The sequence below is a fragment of the Jaculus jaculus genome, chromosome 8, assembly GCF_020740685.1.
Source record: "Jaculus jaculus isolate mJacJac1 chromosome 8, mJacJac1.mat.Y.cur, whole genome shotgun sequence".
NCBI classification, from domain to species: Eukaryota; Metazoa; Chordata; class Mammalia; order Rodentia; family Dipodidae; genus Jaculus; species Jaculus jaculus.
In genome coordinates, this window is record NC_059109.1 from 42,450,921 (window position 1) to 42,469,171 (window position 18,251).

At 47.4% G+C, this 18,251-nt stretch overlaps 1 protein-coding gene across 4 annotated transcripts in view; it reads right to left on the reverse strand.

Annotated features, from left to right (window-relative positions):
• Nucleotides 1–477: 477 nt before the first annotated feature.
• The window catches only part of Prr5l (proline rich 5 like), a 151,125-nt gene continuing 133,351 nt past the window's right edge, over nucleotides 478–18,251 (reverse strand). For all 4 annotated transcript variants that reach the window (XM_045157583.1, XM_045157582.1, XM_045157581.1 and 1 more), the window contains exon 9: nucleotides 478–3,092. In XM_045157583.1, the coding sequence (XP_045013518.1) occupies nucleotides 2,698–3,092 (395 nt within the window). In that variant the 3' untranslated portion in view covers nucleotides 478–2,697. The remainder of the gene's footprint in view (nucleotides 3,093–18,251) is intronic.

Below are 18,251 nucleotides of genomic sequence, written 5' to 3' on the forward strand. Positions count from 1 at the left end.
AAGCCTTTGAGGCCTCGACCTAATGCTGCCCTTCTAAGAGTGTATTTACACAGAGTGAGAAACATTAGAAATTTCCCCTGCCCAATAGAATCTGAGGGGAATATGCTAGAAGTGAGTCCAGGATAAATACAGCAAGTGTCCCCATTAGGCCAAACACTCTGGGAAGAAAGATTATGCTTGTTTTGGAAGAAGCTTCACTTCTTAGACTTTTTCAGTATTTTCTAAACTCCACAGATAGATGGCTCTATAGGAAATAACTTGCTTATCCAATCCAGTATGGCAAGCAAAACCCAGGGGAGATTAGCTAAAAAACAAAACAAAACAACAACAAAAAACCCTAATTGCCTGGCTGTAAAGAACAGGCAGCCGGGAAAAGGGACCAGGTGGCAGGACCAGCAAGTGTGGCGAGTTTGAGGTCAGGATGAACCGAGGCCAAGCGTTAAGTGCTGTACCTGCACATACAATCGAGACAACACGTACAAAATGGTGTTTATTTGGATCTATTTTGAAAACAGACAACATGAAAAGAGGGCTCTGGTTTACAAGTTCATTCAGAATCCAGATTTGTGATTGCCTCCTGTCACCGAACCTCGGCCAAAGAGAAACCTTGGCCTAAAATAATAAAGATGAATGACTGAATCTTCATCACACAAAGGGGAAGGGAAGTGGTTAAAACTGCATTTTCTTGCAATAGGTCTGACGGGCTAAAATGCCCATAAATAGCCACAAAATATGTATGGGTATAGTCTGGAATATTTTCTGTCCTAAAAGCAAGTGTGGCCCATGGCAAAACTGTAAACTAGTATTCAGCAGCAATTAGGTTTAGTGGTCAGTCCTGACGGTCCTGTTCCCACCCTGAGAGCTTAGAGATTTAAGTGATAACTGCTGTTCCCATGGCAGACATCTGAGATATGGAAAAGAGGGTTTTATAAACATATGCTACTAATCTTACGAACTAAAGAAGCTCCCGTGATTAATTCCTTTGCCTGGATCAATAAGTGATTTCATGTATGTGTTAAGTGTACTCACCTGGGATCAACTAAATCAATCATGACAATCTGCTAACACACGTCAGTCAATTCATGCATGTTGTACAACACATATGTAGATATTCTTTGCAATTTGAACTTTTCAAAGGAATTTGGACATTTCTGTCATTCTCTTAGGAGAATGAAATGAAAACATCTTTTTACACAGAATTTCCCAATCACAAGCCATCAAAAACACAACTGTGGTTATATTTTCTCTCTCCACCTGGAAGGGAAATACCACTGACTGAGGCTTAGCTGAGCTCGGAAGGGCTCTTCTGCCAGCAGCTTATGTCTTGAGATTCCAAACAAAACTTCCCAAGATGAACAGGATCTTGAAAGGCCATCGCGTGCCATCTGGAGGGTCAGGAGAACCCTTCTGTTTTTTTTTTTTTTTCCCCCGGAGCCTCTAAATTAGCAAGGCCGATAGAAAAATATGAAGAGGGGAAAAAGTAGACAGAAAGATCTCAGACCTGGAGGGAGCAGTAGTAAGGACCTAATACAGTACCAAACAGCACTTTGAGACCAGTCTTATATAAAGTCAATCCCACACACTGCTGGGACTTCTAAAAGCACGGGGAAATGAACATCCTTCAAAAAACCCCTCGGCCGACCTGCATCTCTCCCCCTCCACTGTGAAACAGGAAACACTCTATTTGCTCAAGAGATAGTCTGCTCACCCCAAAGCAGCCTTCCCTGGAAACCAGGATGCTTACAAGTAGGCCGCTCCAGACTCAAGTCCAGCTGCTTCCCAAGTTCTGTGGTCCATGAGTCCTGCCCACCACAGACCACTGTATGTGGACCCACTGCCCAGCTCCTTTTCTAAGGGTTGTTTATTGTCAGTCTGAAGATACACCCCATTGCAAATCCATAGCACAAGATCTGATGTGCAAATATCTAGATAGTTTTAAAAATAGGCATTTTATAAGTTCAAGTGAAATCCATGTACAGAGAACCTGGTTGTTCTCAGCCAGCCCCTCCATTTTTGAAGCTAGAGAAGGATTAAGGCATCAGTGAGCGGGTTAGCAGGTGAGGTCCTAGAGCTCAGAAGGAAGCCCAAGAGCAAAATGCGGAGGTTTATACAAGAGAGGGCTGCTCCAGCCTGATGATTCTCCTCAGGCGAAGGCTAAAGGCCTTCATATCTGGATGTAGGTCAAGCTGGAACCTCACCTATGGTGGGACAATGCTTTCACAGTAATTCTCTCAGGAGGACATATTCCTAGGACCACGTGTAGTTGCATAACAGCTCTTTACTACTCTTTTTACCACAGGCCTGTTTTTTTGCAGGAGTCTGAGGGGACTGCAAAGGCCACCACGTTTCTGATCATCTTGTGTGTGATCGAACCTCTCAAGCACCGAGACGTATCATTAGGAACATCAGCCAGTCTGACAGGATGGGGAAAGCCCAGAGATCAAGCAGATGAGGCTGGAAGTTGGGTGGACAGTGGACAGCTGGATTTGTGTGGCATGAGGAACTTGTCCCAGACACCATAAATGGAGAGGTTTATGTGCTGCACCCTAGGACATTTAGACCAGGCCTATACACTAAAGGAAAAAAAAAAAGAAGACAGTATTGCTCCAAGGAAGAGCACCTTGCTGGTCCACTGGGGGCGACAGGAGTCCACATCCTGGCTACCAGGCAGGAGTGGGAAAGTCCTGGGGATGGCCCTCAGCTGAGGGAAGCAGAGTTCAGCTCCGAGTCCTCCTGGCTCACGCTTGCCACCTCCTCGAGTCCATCAGGACTGTCTGGGATGCTGGGCTCGCTGGAGCACTGCCGGTGGGCTGGGGGGAAGCTGGGTGGCAGGAGCAGGTGCTTGTCCTCACTGTCAGCGTCCTCCCCCAGGCCCGAGTGTATCATGGTGGCCATGGCCAGTAGCTGGATGTCCGAGTGGGCATTGGCCACCGTGTGCCGTCGGACGCTGCCACACTTCTCCAGGTAGGCCTCCCCTTCCTGCTCTGTGAGTGGGGTCAGGGCCATCTCATTCAGGGGCCGGCTGACGGTGGTCATCAGAGAGGCATAGTTGAGGAGCGTTACCTTGGGCCGGACCCTGGAATGCCGCCTGGCTGCAAGAGGAAAAGCAAAGCAAAACAAAATGCAATGGTTATGACTGGAAAAGAGGCTTGCAGTGACCGGAAGTGACCTAGTAGGGAGAGGAAGAGGGAAGTGTGACCCGCCTGAGGTGCACAGGTGGACAGGGCCACCTCAACCACCTGTCTTGCAACTGTACCGTTCACATAGAGCCCGCCCTGGCTCAACCCTGGCCCCCCCCCCCCCCCCCCGTGTAGGGAGGGATTTCCAGATGAACACGGGAGCACCTCAGCACTGGCTAGGTCTCCAGGGCTGTGTTTAAGATGTGCCATCTGGAGTGACAAGAGACAGTGTGAGAGATGCAGAGGAAGAGGTGGCGGAGGGCAGCCTCAGCTATCAAACCAAGGGGGTATGTTCAGCACTACACTGGGAACCAGGGAGATGATGCTCTGCAGCCAAGACATGAGTTCGAGTCCAGAAACTGTGCTAAAGCTTAACACCCATCGGGTCTGTGGTCCCAGCTACTCAGGAGGCTGAGGCAGGAGGATGGCAAGTTCAAGGCCAGTGTGAGCAATGCAGTGAGACCCTCTCTGAAAATAAAACGTAAACCAGGGTTGAGTGTGTCGCTCCATGGTAGATCACTTGAAACAATGGTCTAGGATCATAAAAATGATAAAGAAACAGCTTAATATGAATCCCAGAAACTGAACCTAAATCATGGCATATTAATACTATTCGTAGCGATAGTTATTAACATCATTAACTTCCACTTTAAAAGGAGAAAATTGAGTATCAGAGTGGCAAGAATTTACTCAAGGCCATGCAGCCAGAAGACCATCAACTTGGGACTCAAACAAGCTTTGTCTTCAGACCCTGCTTTTCGCAGCTGCCCATGAAAAGCCCACCATTAATTCCACTCCAGGAAGAGCCTCAAGGGAAGGTCCGTGGGGCTCACAGGTGGGGAAAAGTATCTAGGGGCAATAAGGAAACTTGCCAAGGAGATACACACTGGAGATGAACCTTCAACTTGGTGGCAGTCTCTGGGTGGGATGGGAGGGGACAACATTCCGAATGATGGGAACCGCCTGAGAAGGTTCCTAGATAACTCCCAGGGGTGCTCTCTGGGGTGGTAATTTGGCGGGAACACAAAGTCCACGAACAGTGGCGCTGTGCCCACACGGGCAGGATGGTGGTGTCTTAGAAGGCCCTGGAATAGCGGAGGGGAGCATTTGTGATGGTGCAGACAGGCCGTGGGGCGGGCAGGATGGGGGGTGTGCTGCAGCAAGGGGCCTGACAAGAGTGTGGAGGACACACTGGCCCCAGAAGGATCATAAGCGAGGAGGGCCAGGGAAAGGCCGAGGCAGTTTCCTGTTTAGACGGGAAATAAAACTGGAGTGAGGGCCGGGAAGACAGTGGGCCAGAGACAGCACACTTTCTGGTACCGTCGAACCCATGAGGTGAAGAGGAGCAGGGCTCGCGATGGTGGTGGCTGGGGGATCAGAATAGTGGGGACGGGGTACAAGCAGACTGGCGAGGACAGGAGGGAAGGAGAGGAGGCGAAGGGAGCAGTTTGGGAGCCGCACTGAGGGATGCCCTGGGCAAGGCTCCTCAGCAGACGGAGAGAAGATGGCCAGAGGAGACATCTCCCCTCCCAGCAAGGCAGTGGAGATGCCTGACAGCATCGGCATTCCCACCTCCATGACAGAACAGGACACGCGCTCTCGGCAATGGCCTGCAATGTTTTGGGGGCACCAGGGACCTCCCCGGCCAACAACTCACTGGAAAGTACCCACCCCAGCACTAAAACTTTTCTAATGACAATCAATTGCTGCTGGTTGTAGTGGTGCACGTCAATAGGATATTGCTGAGGAGGTGGAGGCAGGAGGATCAGGAGTTCGAGGCCAGCCCGGACTTCACATTTTAGTCCTGTGTACTTTTTCATCCCCACAAATGACATACCACACACACACACATGCACAAAAACCTATTGCTTCTGGGTACAATATTATCCACATTCACAAGATACTTCTGCCCAAACTCTTTTTAAACATTCGTATTATTAGTTAGCAAAGGAGCTTTCAATATGGCTCATTCATAAATCTTAAAAATATTTTATTTATATATTTCCAAGGGGAGGAGAGAGACAAAAGAGAGGGAGAGGGAGAGAATGGGCTCCCCAGGGCCTCCAGTTGCCGCAAATGAACTCCAGATGGATGTGCCACTCTGTGCATCTGGCTTTATGTGGGTATTGGGGAATCGAACCAGGGTCGAACCATCTCTCCAGGCCATAAATTTTATATATTTTTATAAATTTTGATTAACCTTCCTCCCCTACCTTTAGGACACACACTCTCCCTAAAGGGACATCACAGCACTGCTCAAAGACTGTCTGGGTGGACACTTAGCCATGCTGCTTTGGCTTGCTCCTCCTTTTCCCAGAGCTTGCACCCTGGACGGGCCTCAGTAAAATCTACCCATGTCTATCTTCAAAAACCCCAAGGCAGCTCCCATCAGTGGATGTGTGTGCATATGCGTGTAAGTCTGTGAATAAATAATGCTGAGAGAGAAATTCTAAGACGTTAAACTAACTTTCCAATTCCTCTGGGTTAGAACCCCAAGGGAGCTGTCTAGAGGGCCACAACAACAAGTTTTCAAAAACACGACAGGGGAAGTTCAGACTAGACATTGAGCTTGGCTGCCTGTAAAGGGAAGACTTTCTACACTGGTGGCAGGAGGTTTGCAGTTGAAAGTTCACAGGTCCCAGGGTACAGCATGGACTGACAAAGGCTGTGGAACTTCTCGTTGCTACAGACTGGATTCGTGGCAAAGTTATCCAGTCAAGAATTTCAAGTAGAGTGTCTTAGTGTAGACCCGAATATCATGAAACATATGGTGAGGGTCCCCAGCACCCTCATAAACTTCAAGTTGTCACTAGAATAGGAAGTTCAAGAAGGCACCCAACATATTGGGGAAACGATATGATAAAGATGGCTGTGTTAGAAAAAGGATATTCCCTTCGAGTCTGCCAGTGAATGCAAAATGGAAGGGTTTGAACACTTGAAGAGAACATGTCTGACCATAGGCTCAGGAGTGTTGGGGATTAGCAGTGCCTGAGGAGGGAAGCAAAGTCCTGATGCCACAGCAGCCCCAGCGTCAAAATGCAAAATGCTTTTCATTAGAAGAACGTGTTTATTTTAAATATTTTTAGAGAGAGTGAGAGAGAGAGAGAGAGAGAGAATTAGCACTCCAGGGCCTCAGCCACTGCAATCAAACTCCAGACCCTTGAGCCACCTAGTGGGCATGTGTGACCTTGTGCTTGCCTCACCTTTGTGTGTCAGGCTAACGTGGGATCTGGAGGGTAGAACATGGGTCCTTAGGCTGTGCAGGCAAGCACCTAAACTGCTAAGCCATCTCTCCAGCCCAAAAGAATGTGTTTTTATTAAAACATATTTTGGAGCCGGGTGTGGTGGTGCACATCTTTAATCCCAGCACTCAGGAGGCAGAGGTAGGAGGATTGCCGAGAGTTCGAGGCCACCCTGAGACTACATAGTGAATTCCAGGTCAGCCTGAGCCAGAGTGAGACCCTACCTCAAAAACAACAACAACAACAAAACCCCAAAAAAACCTATATTTTGATTAAGAAGACCTTGATTCAACCAAGGTAATAAGGAGATTAATCATCACAGACCCCAACCTGAAGTGCTTACTTGTAACACATATGAGAAGTGAATTCTTTCCAAGTGCATTAATTTTTTTTTTTAATGAGAGAGCAAGCAAGAGAGAGCGAGATAGAGAACTGGCATGCCAGGGCCTCCAGCCACTGCAACATGTGCCATCTTGTGCGCATGTGCAACCTTGCATATTTGCATCATCTTACGTAGGATCTGGAGAGTTTAACATGGGTCCTTAGGCTTCACAGGCAAGCATTTTATTAGCAAAGCCATCTCTCCAGACCATGGGCTTTTTTTTTTTTTTTTTCTGAGGTACGGTCTCACTTTAGCCCAGGCTGACCTGGAATTCACTGTGTAGTCTCAGGGCGGCCTTGAACTCATGGTAATCCTCCTACTTCTGCTTCTCAATGCTGGGATTAAAGGTGTGCACCACCATGACCAGCTATGGGCATTTTTTTAATATTTATTTTTTATTTATTTGAGAGAGAGAATAGATCATGGGCACACCAGGGTGTCTAGCCAGTGCAAACAAACTCCTAATGCATGCAACACCTTGTGTATCTGGCTTACATGGGCACTGGGGAATCGAACCTGGCTCCTTAGGCTTCACAGGCATGCACCTTAACCACAAAGCCATCTCTCCAGCTCAAGGGCATTTTTGTTTGAAGGATGGTTCTTTAACAGAATCCTTGCTGCTCTGAACTTCTCTGGTGCTTATGTTTTATTAAGTATTAATTTTTATAATCATAACGGTAATGCACGGCTATTGAAAGACTGTGAGAACATTATAGAAATGTGGTGTTCGGAAAGAACATGTGCTGTTGCAGATTCATTTTTGTTGTTTGTTGTTGCTACTTGGCATTCGGTCTCCCATCCCTTCTCCAAGACACCAGCCTCCTATTTGGCACCTTTTGTGGGGTGGTCTATCCACATGAGCCCCTGGACTGTGTGTGCTGCACGAATCCCAGAACCCTACATTCATTTATGCAGAGAAGACAAAGCCCACATAATATGTGTAGAATTTTGAGTGTAAATTTTGAGCAGTGTCCCTATTCCCAGTCTCTATTGCTCCCTCAATCAGGAGTGTTGGTAAGTTCATCTCAACTGCATCAATGAGAAAGATGGGTGGTGGGGATGACAACCCCAATCCTCTCAGGTAACTAACAGGTAGTGCCTAGACTTTCCCCACAACACACTGCTGACTTGGGGTCATGCTCCATGAGCGAGCCCACCCTCTGAAGGCTAATTTTCTACTACAATAAACCATGGCTTGAATATCCTTTAGAGAACAGAGACAATGACTTGAGGGTGGCACCCTTAACCATAATACTGTCCTCCAGCTAGACATGTTTAAAAAACATGGGCTAGGGTACCCCATGCCCAACTCTTTGCCTTCTACACACTCCCTGAGAACCACCCCGCAAGAAATTTAGAGGATAATTGAGACTGACAGGATTCTGCCAGGTATGGTGGCTCACACCTAGCACTTGAGAGGTGGAGGAAGCATGATCAGGAGTTCAAGGCCAGCCTGTCTTCAAGTAACAACGGAAGCTCTCTTCATCCATAAGCCTATCAAATTAACTTTGGGGGTTACCACCCATGATGTTTTAAAGCAGAGATGTCATGACTCTATTCTGCTTGAATTTCTTTCTTTCTAAATTATTTATTTATTTATTTGAGAGTGACATATACAGAAAGAAAGAGGCAGATATATACAGAAAGAATGGGTGTGCCAGGGCCTCCAGCCACTGCAAATGAATTCCAGATGCATGGGCCCCTTTGTGCATCTGGCTTATGTGGGTCCTGGGGAATCAAGTCTCGAATCGAGGTCTTTCACCTTCACAGGCATGCGTTTAACCGCTAAGCCATCTCTCCAGCCCTGAATTGCTTTCTCTTAACTATAATATCCAGATGTTTAAAATTTGTTGGTAAAACTTATTTCCAGGATTGTTATTTTTTTTTGTTTATTTTTACTTATTTGAGAGCGACAGAGAGAGAGAAAGAGGCAGATAGAGAGAGAATGGGCGCGCCAGGGCCTCCAGCCACTGAAAACGAACTCCAGACGCGTGTGCCCCCTTGTGCATCTGGCTAACGTGGGTCCTGGGGAACCGAGCCTCAAACCCAGGTCCTTAGGCTTCACAGGCAAGCGCTTAACCGCTAAGCCATCTCTCCAGCCCCAGGATTGTTATTATATTCTGCCTGTACTTTACAGCTGTCAGCTATGTCAAGGATTAATACATGCCTGCTTTCTACAATGTCACTAAACAACTAGACCTGAATGTTAGAATGACTGAGCTTTTGTGGTCGTCTTTAACTAGCAATGTTTTTCTCAAGACTAAGGTAAACAGATCTGCTCTGTTTTCATGCTTTTTTGAGTGCTTGATAACCAAAGCCAATAGAGACAACCAATATTTTGGTTCCTGCTCTCAGGTCAAAAAGGTCCAGGAGATAACAAGACACTCCCAGCTTGTCTTGAAACTCTGGTAAGCCATCTATTCTCTTGATCAGAGAGATTATGAAACCCTAGAAGTTGGACTCCAAACAGTGCACAGACTGCAAGAGGAGAGCCAAGACAAGGGGAAATTGTTCTCAATGCTTCTGAAGGAAGCCACATGGCCAGCACAGCCCTGACTCATCCGAGAAGATGACACAAATGCTGAACAACAAAGCTCCTGTCAGGCCCCTTAAAAGTCTCTCCTGAAGAGCCACAACTGACCTTCAAAAGTACCTATTTGATTAAATTTTGGCTACCTGTTTGGTTTTAAGCACTCAGAAAGAAAAGCATAACCAAAAAAATTAAAAAAAAAAAAAAAAAAAAGCCTTCGAACACAGATCCCCTCTAGCCCCACCAAGTGTTAGACCTCAAGGATGCCTTCTTTTGCATCCTGCTGCATCCTGACAGTCAGCTCCTGTTTGAATTTGAGGTCCCTACTTGGGAGGTCAGGACACGCCATCTGGACTGTCTTCCCACAAGGGTAATGGGATGGTCCCCATTTGTTTGGTCTAGCTCTTTCTCAAGACTTGATAGAGTGGAGGCCCCTCTTTTTCAATATATAGATGAATCTCGTATTGTGTGGGCCTTCAGACGAGACTATTTCTAGAGCTACTGAGTCTCTTCTCAATCTTTTGGCTACTGAAATATAAAGTGCCACATGAGAAGGCTTAACTGTGCCAGACTGTGGTCGCCTATCTAGGTATGATCCTGACTAAAGGGACTAGAGCCAGAGAGAATTCAACCTATTATTTCCTCCCCACGCCCTTAGACCCTGAAACAGGAGAGAGCCTTCACGAGGGTCACAGGATACTGTAGGATGCAGACACTGGGACATGCTAAACTAGTCAGGCCCTTCTACCAGATCCTTCAAGAAGCACAGACACAAGGGCTGCCCCAGATTAGGCTCAACAAGCCTTCCAGAAGCTGAAGGGCGTCTTGACTTGTGCCCAGCCCTGGACCTGCGCTCTCAGCCTGAATTCCACCCGTATGTTACAACCCTGGGAGTGATTACTCCATTTCTACACCATTTCTCTCAATCATTACAGTATTTGAGCAAAGAATGAGACCAAGCAGCGAAAAGCAGGCCCGCTTGTCTCTGGGCAGTGGCGCACCTTGTCTCTGAAGCCCACAGGTTCACTCCAGGGTGCCCCCTTGCCATTCACGCCCACATGATACAGAGGGTATTTTAAATTCTAAAGGAAATGTATGGCCATCAGACAGCTGGTTGGTCAAATACAGGGTCTCCTGCCTAAGAAACCTGAAATTCCTCTCAACTCTTGCAGAGTCATAATGGAGCCTACCTCTCCTGTGGAGAGGTCTTGATGGAGAGCTATGCATCTTACACTGATCTTTCTCACCAGTCTTTGGAGAACCCTCACTTAATACTGTCCACTGATGGGAGTTCTGTAAAAGAAGGAGTCAGGTGTGTAGGCTATCCAGTGGTCTGTGATTTTGTTACTCTGGTTTTTAATTTTTTTTTGTTGATGTTGTTTTGTTTATGCGGTAGGGTCTCACTCTAGCTCAGGCTGACCTTGAACTCATGGTGATCCTCCTACCTCTGCCTCCCAAGTGTTGGGATCAAAGGCATCCGACACCATGTCCGGCCCTTAAAAAAATTTTTTTTAAAAATATTTTTATTTGGGCAGGAGAGACGACTTAGTGGTTAAGGTGCTTGCCTGTGAAGCCTAAGGTTTGAATGCCCAGGACCCAATGTAAGCCAGGTGCACATGGTGGTGCATGAGTCTGGAGCTTGCTTGCAGTGGCTTAAGGTCCTGATGCACCCCAAAATATTTTTGTTTATTTATTTGAGAGAGAAAGAAGGAGAGAGAGAAAGAAAGAAAGAAGTAGATATATAGACAGAATGGGTGCACCAGGGCCTCCAGCCACTGCAAACAAACTCCAGATGCATGCACCCCCTTGTGCATCTGGCTTATGTTGGTCCTGGCAAATTAGCACCTGGGTCCTTAGACTTGGAAGGCAAACACCTTAACCACTAAACCATCTCTCCAGCCCTCTTTGTTAACAATTATTTATTTGAGGGGGATATGGGCAGCCAGAGCCTCCTGCCATTGCAAACGAATTCCAGATTAATGAGCCACTTTATGCACTTGGTCTTAGGTGGGTACTGGGGAACTGAACCCATATTTATCAGGTGTTGCAAGCAAGCACCTTTAACTGCTAAGCCATTTCTCTAGCCCCTTCTTTTTCAAATTTTATTATTATTTTTTATTTGAGAGAGAGAGAGAGAGAGAGAGTGAAAGAGAGGCAGATAGAGAGAGAATGGGCACACCAGGTTCTCTAGCCATTGCAAACGAACTCCAGATGCAGATGCCACCTTGTGCCTGTGGCTTACATGGGTACTGAGGAATTGTACCTGGATCCTTAACCAGGCAAGAGCCTTAACTACTAAGACATCTCTCCAGCCCCAAACTTTATTCTTTAAAAAAGACTGCTTTTGGCACTCTTGAATCAGGGCTGCTGCCCCACACTGTAGGGCCCAGCTGGCCAAATTAATAGGCCTCACTAAGGCATTAATTAGAGTTGTCTCAGGGCAAGAGTCAATGTTTACACTGACTCAAAATATGCCTTTTTAGTCCTCCAAGCCCATGCTGCTATATGGAAAGAAAGAGGCTCTTCAGTACAACTGGGAATCCTATACACTCCTAAGAGATCCTAGGGCTCCTAGGTGCAGTTCTATCAATAATACAGGTGGCTGTGATTCTCTGTCCCTGTAGCCAAAAGCTAAAACAGCTGCGATGGGAGATGTGGAATCCCCTGTCCTGTGGAAAGAGTCCTTCCTGTCACTTGAAAAGCCTAAACATTCTCCAGAGGCATTGACTTTTGCATCTAAGAATGGATGCCACCTAGATCATTGAGGGTGGTGGCTCTTTCCCTCTGAACAACTACTATTACCAAAGTCACTTCGATAGAAAGTTTAAAGTCTCTTCATTATATATCATTTAGGTCAATGAAACACTCTTATCTTAGCCAGAAGAATGTTTATAGGATAAGGCCTCAAAGATGTGGTTCATCAGAGTACAAGGATATGAGATATATCAAAAATATAATCCCTCCAAAAGGTGCTTATAGTCACTGGGAATCCAGACACAAGGTGCTTATGTAGGCAAGACTAGCAGTTAGAGTTCACTCACAGGCTCCGGGGCCCCAACTCCAAGTTCCTTTCAGTTTTCACAGATACTTTGACTGGGTGGATGGGGGCTTTCCCTTTTGAGACTGAGAAGCCTCTGAGGTGATTAAGATATTACTCACTAAGAGAATCGCTCAGTTTGGTCTACCCAAGAGCTTTCACAGTGGCAGTAGACCAGCCTTTAAGGCAGAAACACTCTGGAACTGTCTGGGGGTCTTAGTCCTATGGAAAGGTATAAAATGCTAATGAGTTAAAGAGACATGTAGAAAAGCTCGCCCAGGAAACACAATTTCCCTGAATGAGTTGCTGTCACCAGCCTTGACTAAGCTTAGAAACACCCCTAGCTGCCAGGGCCTAACCCCTTCTGAAGCTTGATATGCAAGCTCTTTCTCACCAGTGGTTTAATATTGGACTCTGAGACGGCCAGACTAGTGGCCCATGTCTCTCATCTGGCAAAATTTCAACAAAAGTTGCTAGATACAAACTGGGGTTTCCTGAAAAGAACAAAAGGAGCCCCATTGTTTTTGGTCTGGGAGAGACTTAGTTCTGGTTAAGACCCCAAACCCAAATAAGCGCCTTGCTCACCCTGTCTGGGAAAGACCGTATTTCATATATTTCTATGGCACCATGAGCGACAGGACCAGGCTCATGAGTACATCACACTTGCCTCAAGCCCTGGACTGCTCCAGACCCTCCTGGAGCCCCGCAGACCCTCCAGACCAAGAGCTGAAGGCCCCAGCTACCCCTGTGAGCTGCTCTTCAGATGCCAGCTGTCTCCAAACCACGGTAAGTTTCTACCTTTTCTAGTATTCAAGGTGCTTAGAAATGAACTTTCCTAGCCCTAGCTTGATGGCACCATACTTTGACACGGTGCTGGCAACTGCCTTTCGAAAGTTTACAATGTTGCTCTCATGCTGTCTAAATAAGCTGATCCCTTGCCACTTCTAATATGCTTACAGATCATCTTTACCTCATAGTATTAAGCATTCCACACCTTGATATGAACTTTTATTAGGATGTTACAAACACTCCTTTATATGTGTTTCAGGCACAGTTCCAAATGTCCAAAATACAAAGACACTCCAGTACCCAGAAGCTCGCCATCAGGCTTAACATCGCCCCTTAGCAGCAAGAAGCAGTTACGAGCAGTCACTGCCCCATTTCTCTAACAGCAATTAGAGTGGTTTCTGAGACGGGGGACTGAAACACTATAGGAGCTAGGCAGACCGATAGGGAGAAAGGGCCCGTGGCGGGTGACTACATTCTAACTGTATTCTAACCCCAGATGGCAAAGGGAACAACTCCAGTTCCTTCTCCTTCCTAGCCTGGCTGAATTTTCTGGCTGGAGGGCTGGCTTGGTGGGTTTTCTGAGGCCTGCACGGTTACTGGATTCACACCATGGAAAAAAACCCAAAACATGTTTCCCTCCCTCAACATGTGTCTAGTCTAAGGGGAAGACCAACAAGCTGGATGGTGGGGAGGGGGCTTCTCCCATTCAATAAAAGTTCAGTTCCTAGCCGGGCATGGTGGCACACGCCTTTAATCCAGCAATTGGGAGGCAGAGGTAGGAGGATGGCCGTGAGTTCGAGGCCACCCTGAGACTACACAGTGAACTTCGGGTCAGCCTGGGCTAGAGAAAGACCCCATCTCAAAAAACAAAACAAAATAAGGTTCAGTCCCCAGTTGGGACTGTGGATCTTCAGTCTTCTGGAAATCTCCTCCCTGGAGGAGCCTGGTCTTTCTGCTTTCTTTCCCTCTTATTCTACAACAAACAAACTTTATTCTTTCAAGCGCCAGCTGTAGCCCTCACAACATAACTGCTAGAAGAAGGTCATGTGGGCAAAGTCACTGAGAACACCCTGGAAATTCAGAGGAGAAGTCTTGAATAGAGAATAGTACAAATGGCCTATGCCTATTGAAAACTGATGTATAAACTCAACCCTCACTGATCACTTGCTCACTGATGGATCGCAGTCTGTGCTAGGTTCTTGGGAACAAAAAGGCATGTGTTCCCCACCATCAACAATAGTACAGTCTCAGGGGAAGACAAACAGGCCACGGCAGCACGGGTGATAAGGGTTTGGGGTCCAGGTGGTAGGAGAACAGGGACTTGGAAAGGGCCACATCAAGATCAGTGTCTGAAAGGTGATGGTACCTGGGAGACTGGGAACCTTCCCACTGCTGGATACAGTAACAACCGAGCATGTGCAAGAAGAATACCAGCTAGACAAATGCAAGGGAGGCGGTGCTATGTAAATGACCTACAAAACCAAAAAATCCTCATGGCCCAGGGCTTTTGGGGGCATATCTTTCCCAGCTCACTAGCCCAATCCCATTTTCTCTGGAATGTCCTCCTCGTTCTTAGTAAATTGTTTCTATTACCTTTATTATATGTCTCTGGTACAATTCCTTGTCTTGCAGCACAAGGACCTGGAAAATTTGGTAGGTGCCCCGCCCCACCCCCTTCTAGTTCACTAGCATACACAACCACTTTTTTTTTTAAAGCTTTTTTCTCTTCTCTTCTCTTCTCTTCTCTTCTCTTCTCTTCTCTTCTCTTCTCTCTTCTCTTCTCTTCCCCTTCCTTCCTTCCTTCCTTCCTTCCTTCCTTCCTTCCTTCCTTCCTTCCTTCTTTCTTTCTTTTGAGAGAGAGACAGAGAAAGAGAGAGAGAGAGAGAATGGCATGCCAGGGCCTTTCAGACGCTGTGAACGGAACTCCAGATGCGTGCGCCGCCTTGTGGGCATACGTAGCATTACTCGCTTGTGTCACTTGCGTCTGGCTATACGTGGGATCTGGAGGATTCGAACAGAAGTTCTCAGGCTTCGCACGCAAGCAAGCGCCTTACTGCTAAGCCATCTCTCCAGCCCAGACACAACCTCTTAACTGGAAAGATTCCGCAAGGGCCAGTTTCTTCTTCCTGGCATCCCTCAGAAGAAGGCGATGGGCCTGGCTTTAGCCTTCGGCACCTCGGAGACATTAGGAAACTTATCCCAGGCCACACAACCGAGACCCTGTGGTTTCACATTTCCACGCTGCCTCCTCCTTCACCCTGCAGTGACTCAGGGGAGAGGCCTGAGCTCTTCCTTCTGCTTTCTGGAAGAATGTTTTGGTTCCCAAGACCGGGTGTGGCCAAAGCCAAGACCACTGGGGCCTCATGGCTATGTCAAATTCCCTGGCAGACACTGTTCCTTACTGAGCTGCCAGACTCCAGGGCAAACCTTCAGACAAGTACGTCATCTGAGCCTTGGCCCATTGGGGTCAACCCCTGCTGGGTCCTTTGGGAGGCCTGGAAACCAGAAACTAGGCCTGAGCTGACAGACAGCTCCCACACTTGGTCTCATTCCCCTCTCCCTTCTCTTCTTTGTACCAGCAAAAGTGGGAGCCTGTCTCCTGGAGAAGGGATGGAATCTCCCCCAGCTGTACCCAGGCCCATCTGCAGGGTAAAAATTGGGTTTTCCCTGCAGTGGTGCACGCAGGGAAAGGTTGGGTGGGCCACTCTTACTGTTGGCATCTACTGCCAGGCCACATCCCTCTTATCTTTGCCTTCCACAAGATGGGGGGCCTATACAGCCTTTATTCCTTCCTCACTCACAGGCACTCAGCTCCACAAGGCATTTCATGCCCCTGGGGAGCCAGCAGTGGCAGCTCCTTTCAGACCCCAAGTGAAGCCAAGTCTGCTTAGGGCTGTTCTTTGTTGGAGACTGGCTCCCAGGCCTTTGATCTCTCAGGCTTCCAGAATACAGTCACTGTGACCCTTGACTTCTAAACCCATTATGGATTCCTGCTCCAGGCTATACACCTGAAAGGCCCAGAGGGCCTACTTGTCTTGCAGAGAAGTTACAGTGTCCTGCTGCAGGGCACTGGCTATGGAGAGGACACCCCCCCCACCCCCCACACACACAGTAGACGAGGCTGTGAAAGGCCAGGGCTTTTGTGTAGGAGAAATGCAGCCACTGAGTGTTTACTGCAGAGGGAAGGCCCGGGTGAGTACAGAAAGCCCAGGGCAGGACAGATATTGGAGGGAGCTGAAAAGGTAAGCCTGCCTCTGGCAGATCCAGGGTCTTGGGTCTAATGTTGAACACCCCACTGTACTAGCATGCTAAGGAAGGTAGCTTTGGGGCTGTAAAGATAGCTCAGTGAGTAAAGCTTGCCCGGCAAGTATGAGTAACTGAGTCCAAGCCTCAGATTCCAGGTAACACTGGGCGTGGGGGCATGTGTTAGTAACTCTAGCTCTGGGGAAATGGAAACCGAAGGATCCCTGTCAATTTAGCCTAAATGGTGAGCTCCAGGCCAGTGAAAGAGACTCTGTCTTAAAAACAAACCCATGAAGAAAAAGGGCTGGAGAAATGGCTTAGCAGTTAAGCGCTTGCCTGTGAAGCCTAAGGATCCTGGTTTGAGGCTTGATTCCCCATGACCCATGTTAGCCAGATGCACAAGGGGGCACACATGTCTGGAGTTCATTTGCAGTGGCTGGAGACCCTGGCATGCCCATTCTTTCTCTCTCTTTCTCCCTGTTTCTTCTCTGTCACTCTCAAATAAATAAAATAAACAAAAATAATTTTTTTAAAAAAGGGCTGGAGAGATGGCTTAGCGGTTAAGCGCTTGCCTATGAAGCCTAAGGACCCCAGTTCCAGGCTCAACTCCCCAGGATCCACGTTAGCCAAGAGGGCACACACGTCTGGAGTTCGTCTGCAGTGGCTGGAGGCCCTGGCGTGCCTATTCTCTCTCTATATATATCTGTCTCTTTCTCTCTGTCTGTTGTTCTCAAATAAATAAAAAATAAACAAACAAATTAAAAAATAATAATAAAAAGGGCTGGAGAGATTGCTCAGTGGGTAGAGGCACTTGCTTGCAAAGCCTGGTGGCCCAGGTTCAATTCCCCAATACCCATATAGAGCCAGATGCACAAAGTGGTACACGTATCTGAAGTTCATTTGCAGTGGCAGGAGGCCCTGGCATGCCCATTCTCTCTCCTTCTCTCTCTCTCAAATAATTTTTTTGAAGTTGGACAGCACTCTTGAGGAACAACACCCACGGTTGCCTTTTAGCTTCTGTATGCATGCATGTGTGTGCACACATGCGCACACACACATCACATTTAAAAAGTGCTGCTTTGGAGCTGGAGACATGGCTTAGCAGTTAAGGTACTTGCTTGCAAAGCCTGATGGCCTGAGTTTGATTCCCCAGTACCCATATAATGCCAGATGTACAAAGCGGCTTGCAGTGGCAGGAGGCCCTAACATGCCCAGTCTCTATTCCTTTTTCTCTCTCCTTGCAAATAAAGATTTTTTACAAAAATGCTGCTTTGGACGGAAAGGCATACTCGATATGCATACACACTATCCATGTGAGGCCTCCGACCAGACCACTCAGCTGTTCTCTTAGCCTGCAACAGGAGACACTGCCTCAAGACTGTGGCCAGAAGATTACAGAAAACACTGTTTCCAGGGGTGAGATACCTGTCAGTGAGTTGTTGGTCAGAGAGGCCTACAAAGCCTCCAAAACAATATGGGCTATTCCAACACTCGTGACTGCCCCTCCAGAACTAGATGGTAAGACCCTATTGCTGAAGATACCACATTTCACTTGCACAATCCTGAGAAGTCACGCTGGAACTGAACTGGAAGACTTCTCTGTGCTGACTAGCTGTCAAGAATGCTGGAAAGTGCTCTGCAGGCTGCTGGAGGAGAAAAGTCATCCACAGGCTCAACCTGTAGTGGATCCTGTGGACTACACAACCAGCCAGCCAGGCAATAGTGCAATAGTGGCATAACTGAAATAGGGTAACCAACTGCTCTCTGGTTGAATGTGAGGCCTGCTCCATGACGGGGAATTCATGTCTGGTACTGAAAACCTAGTCAAAAGCCAATAGCAAGGTCATAG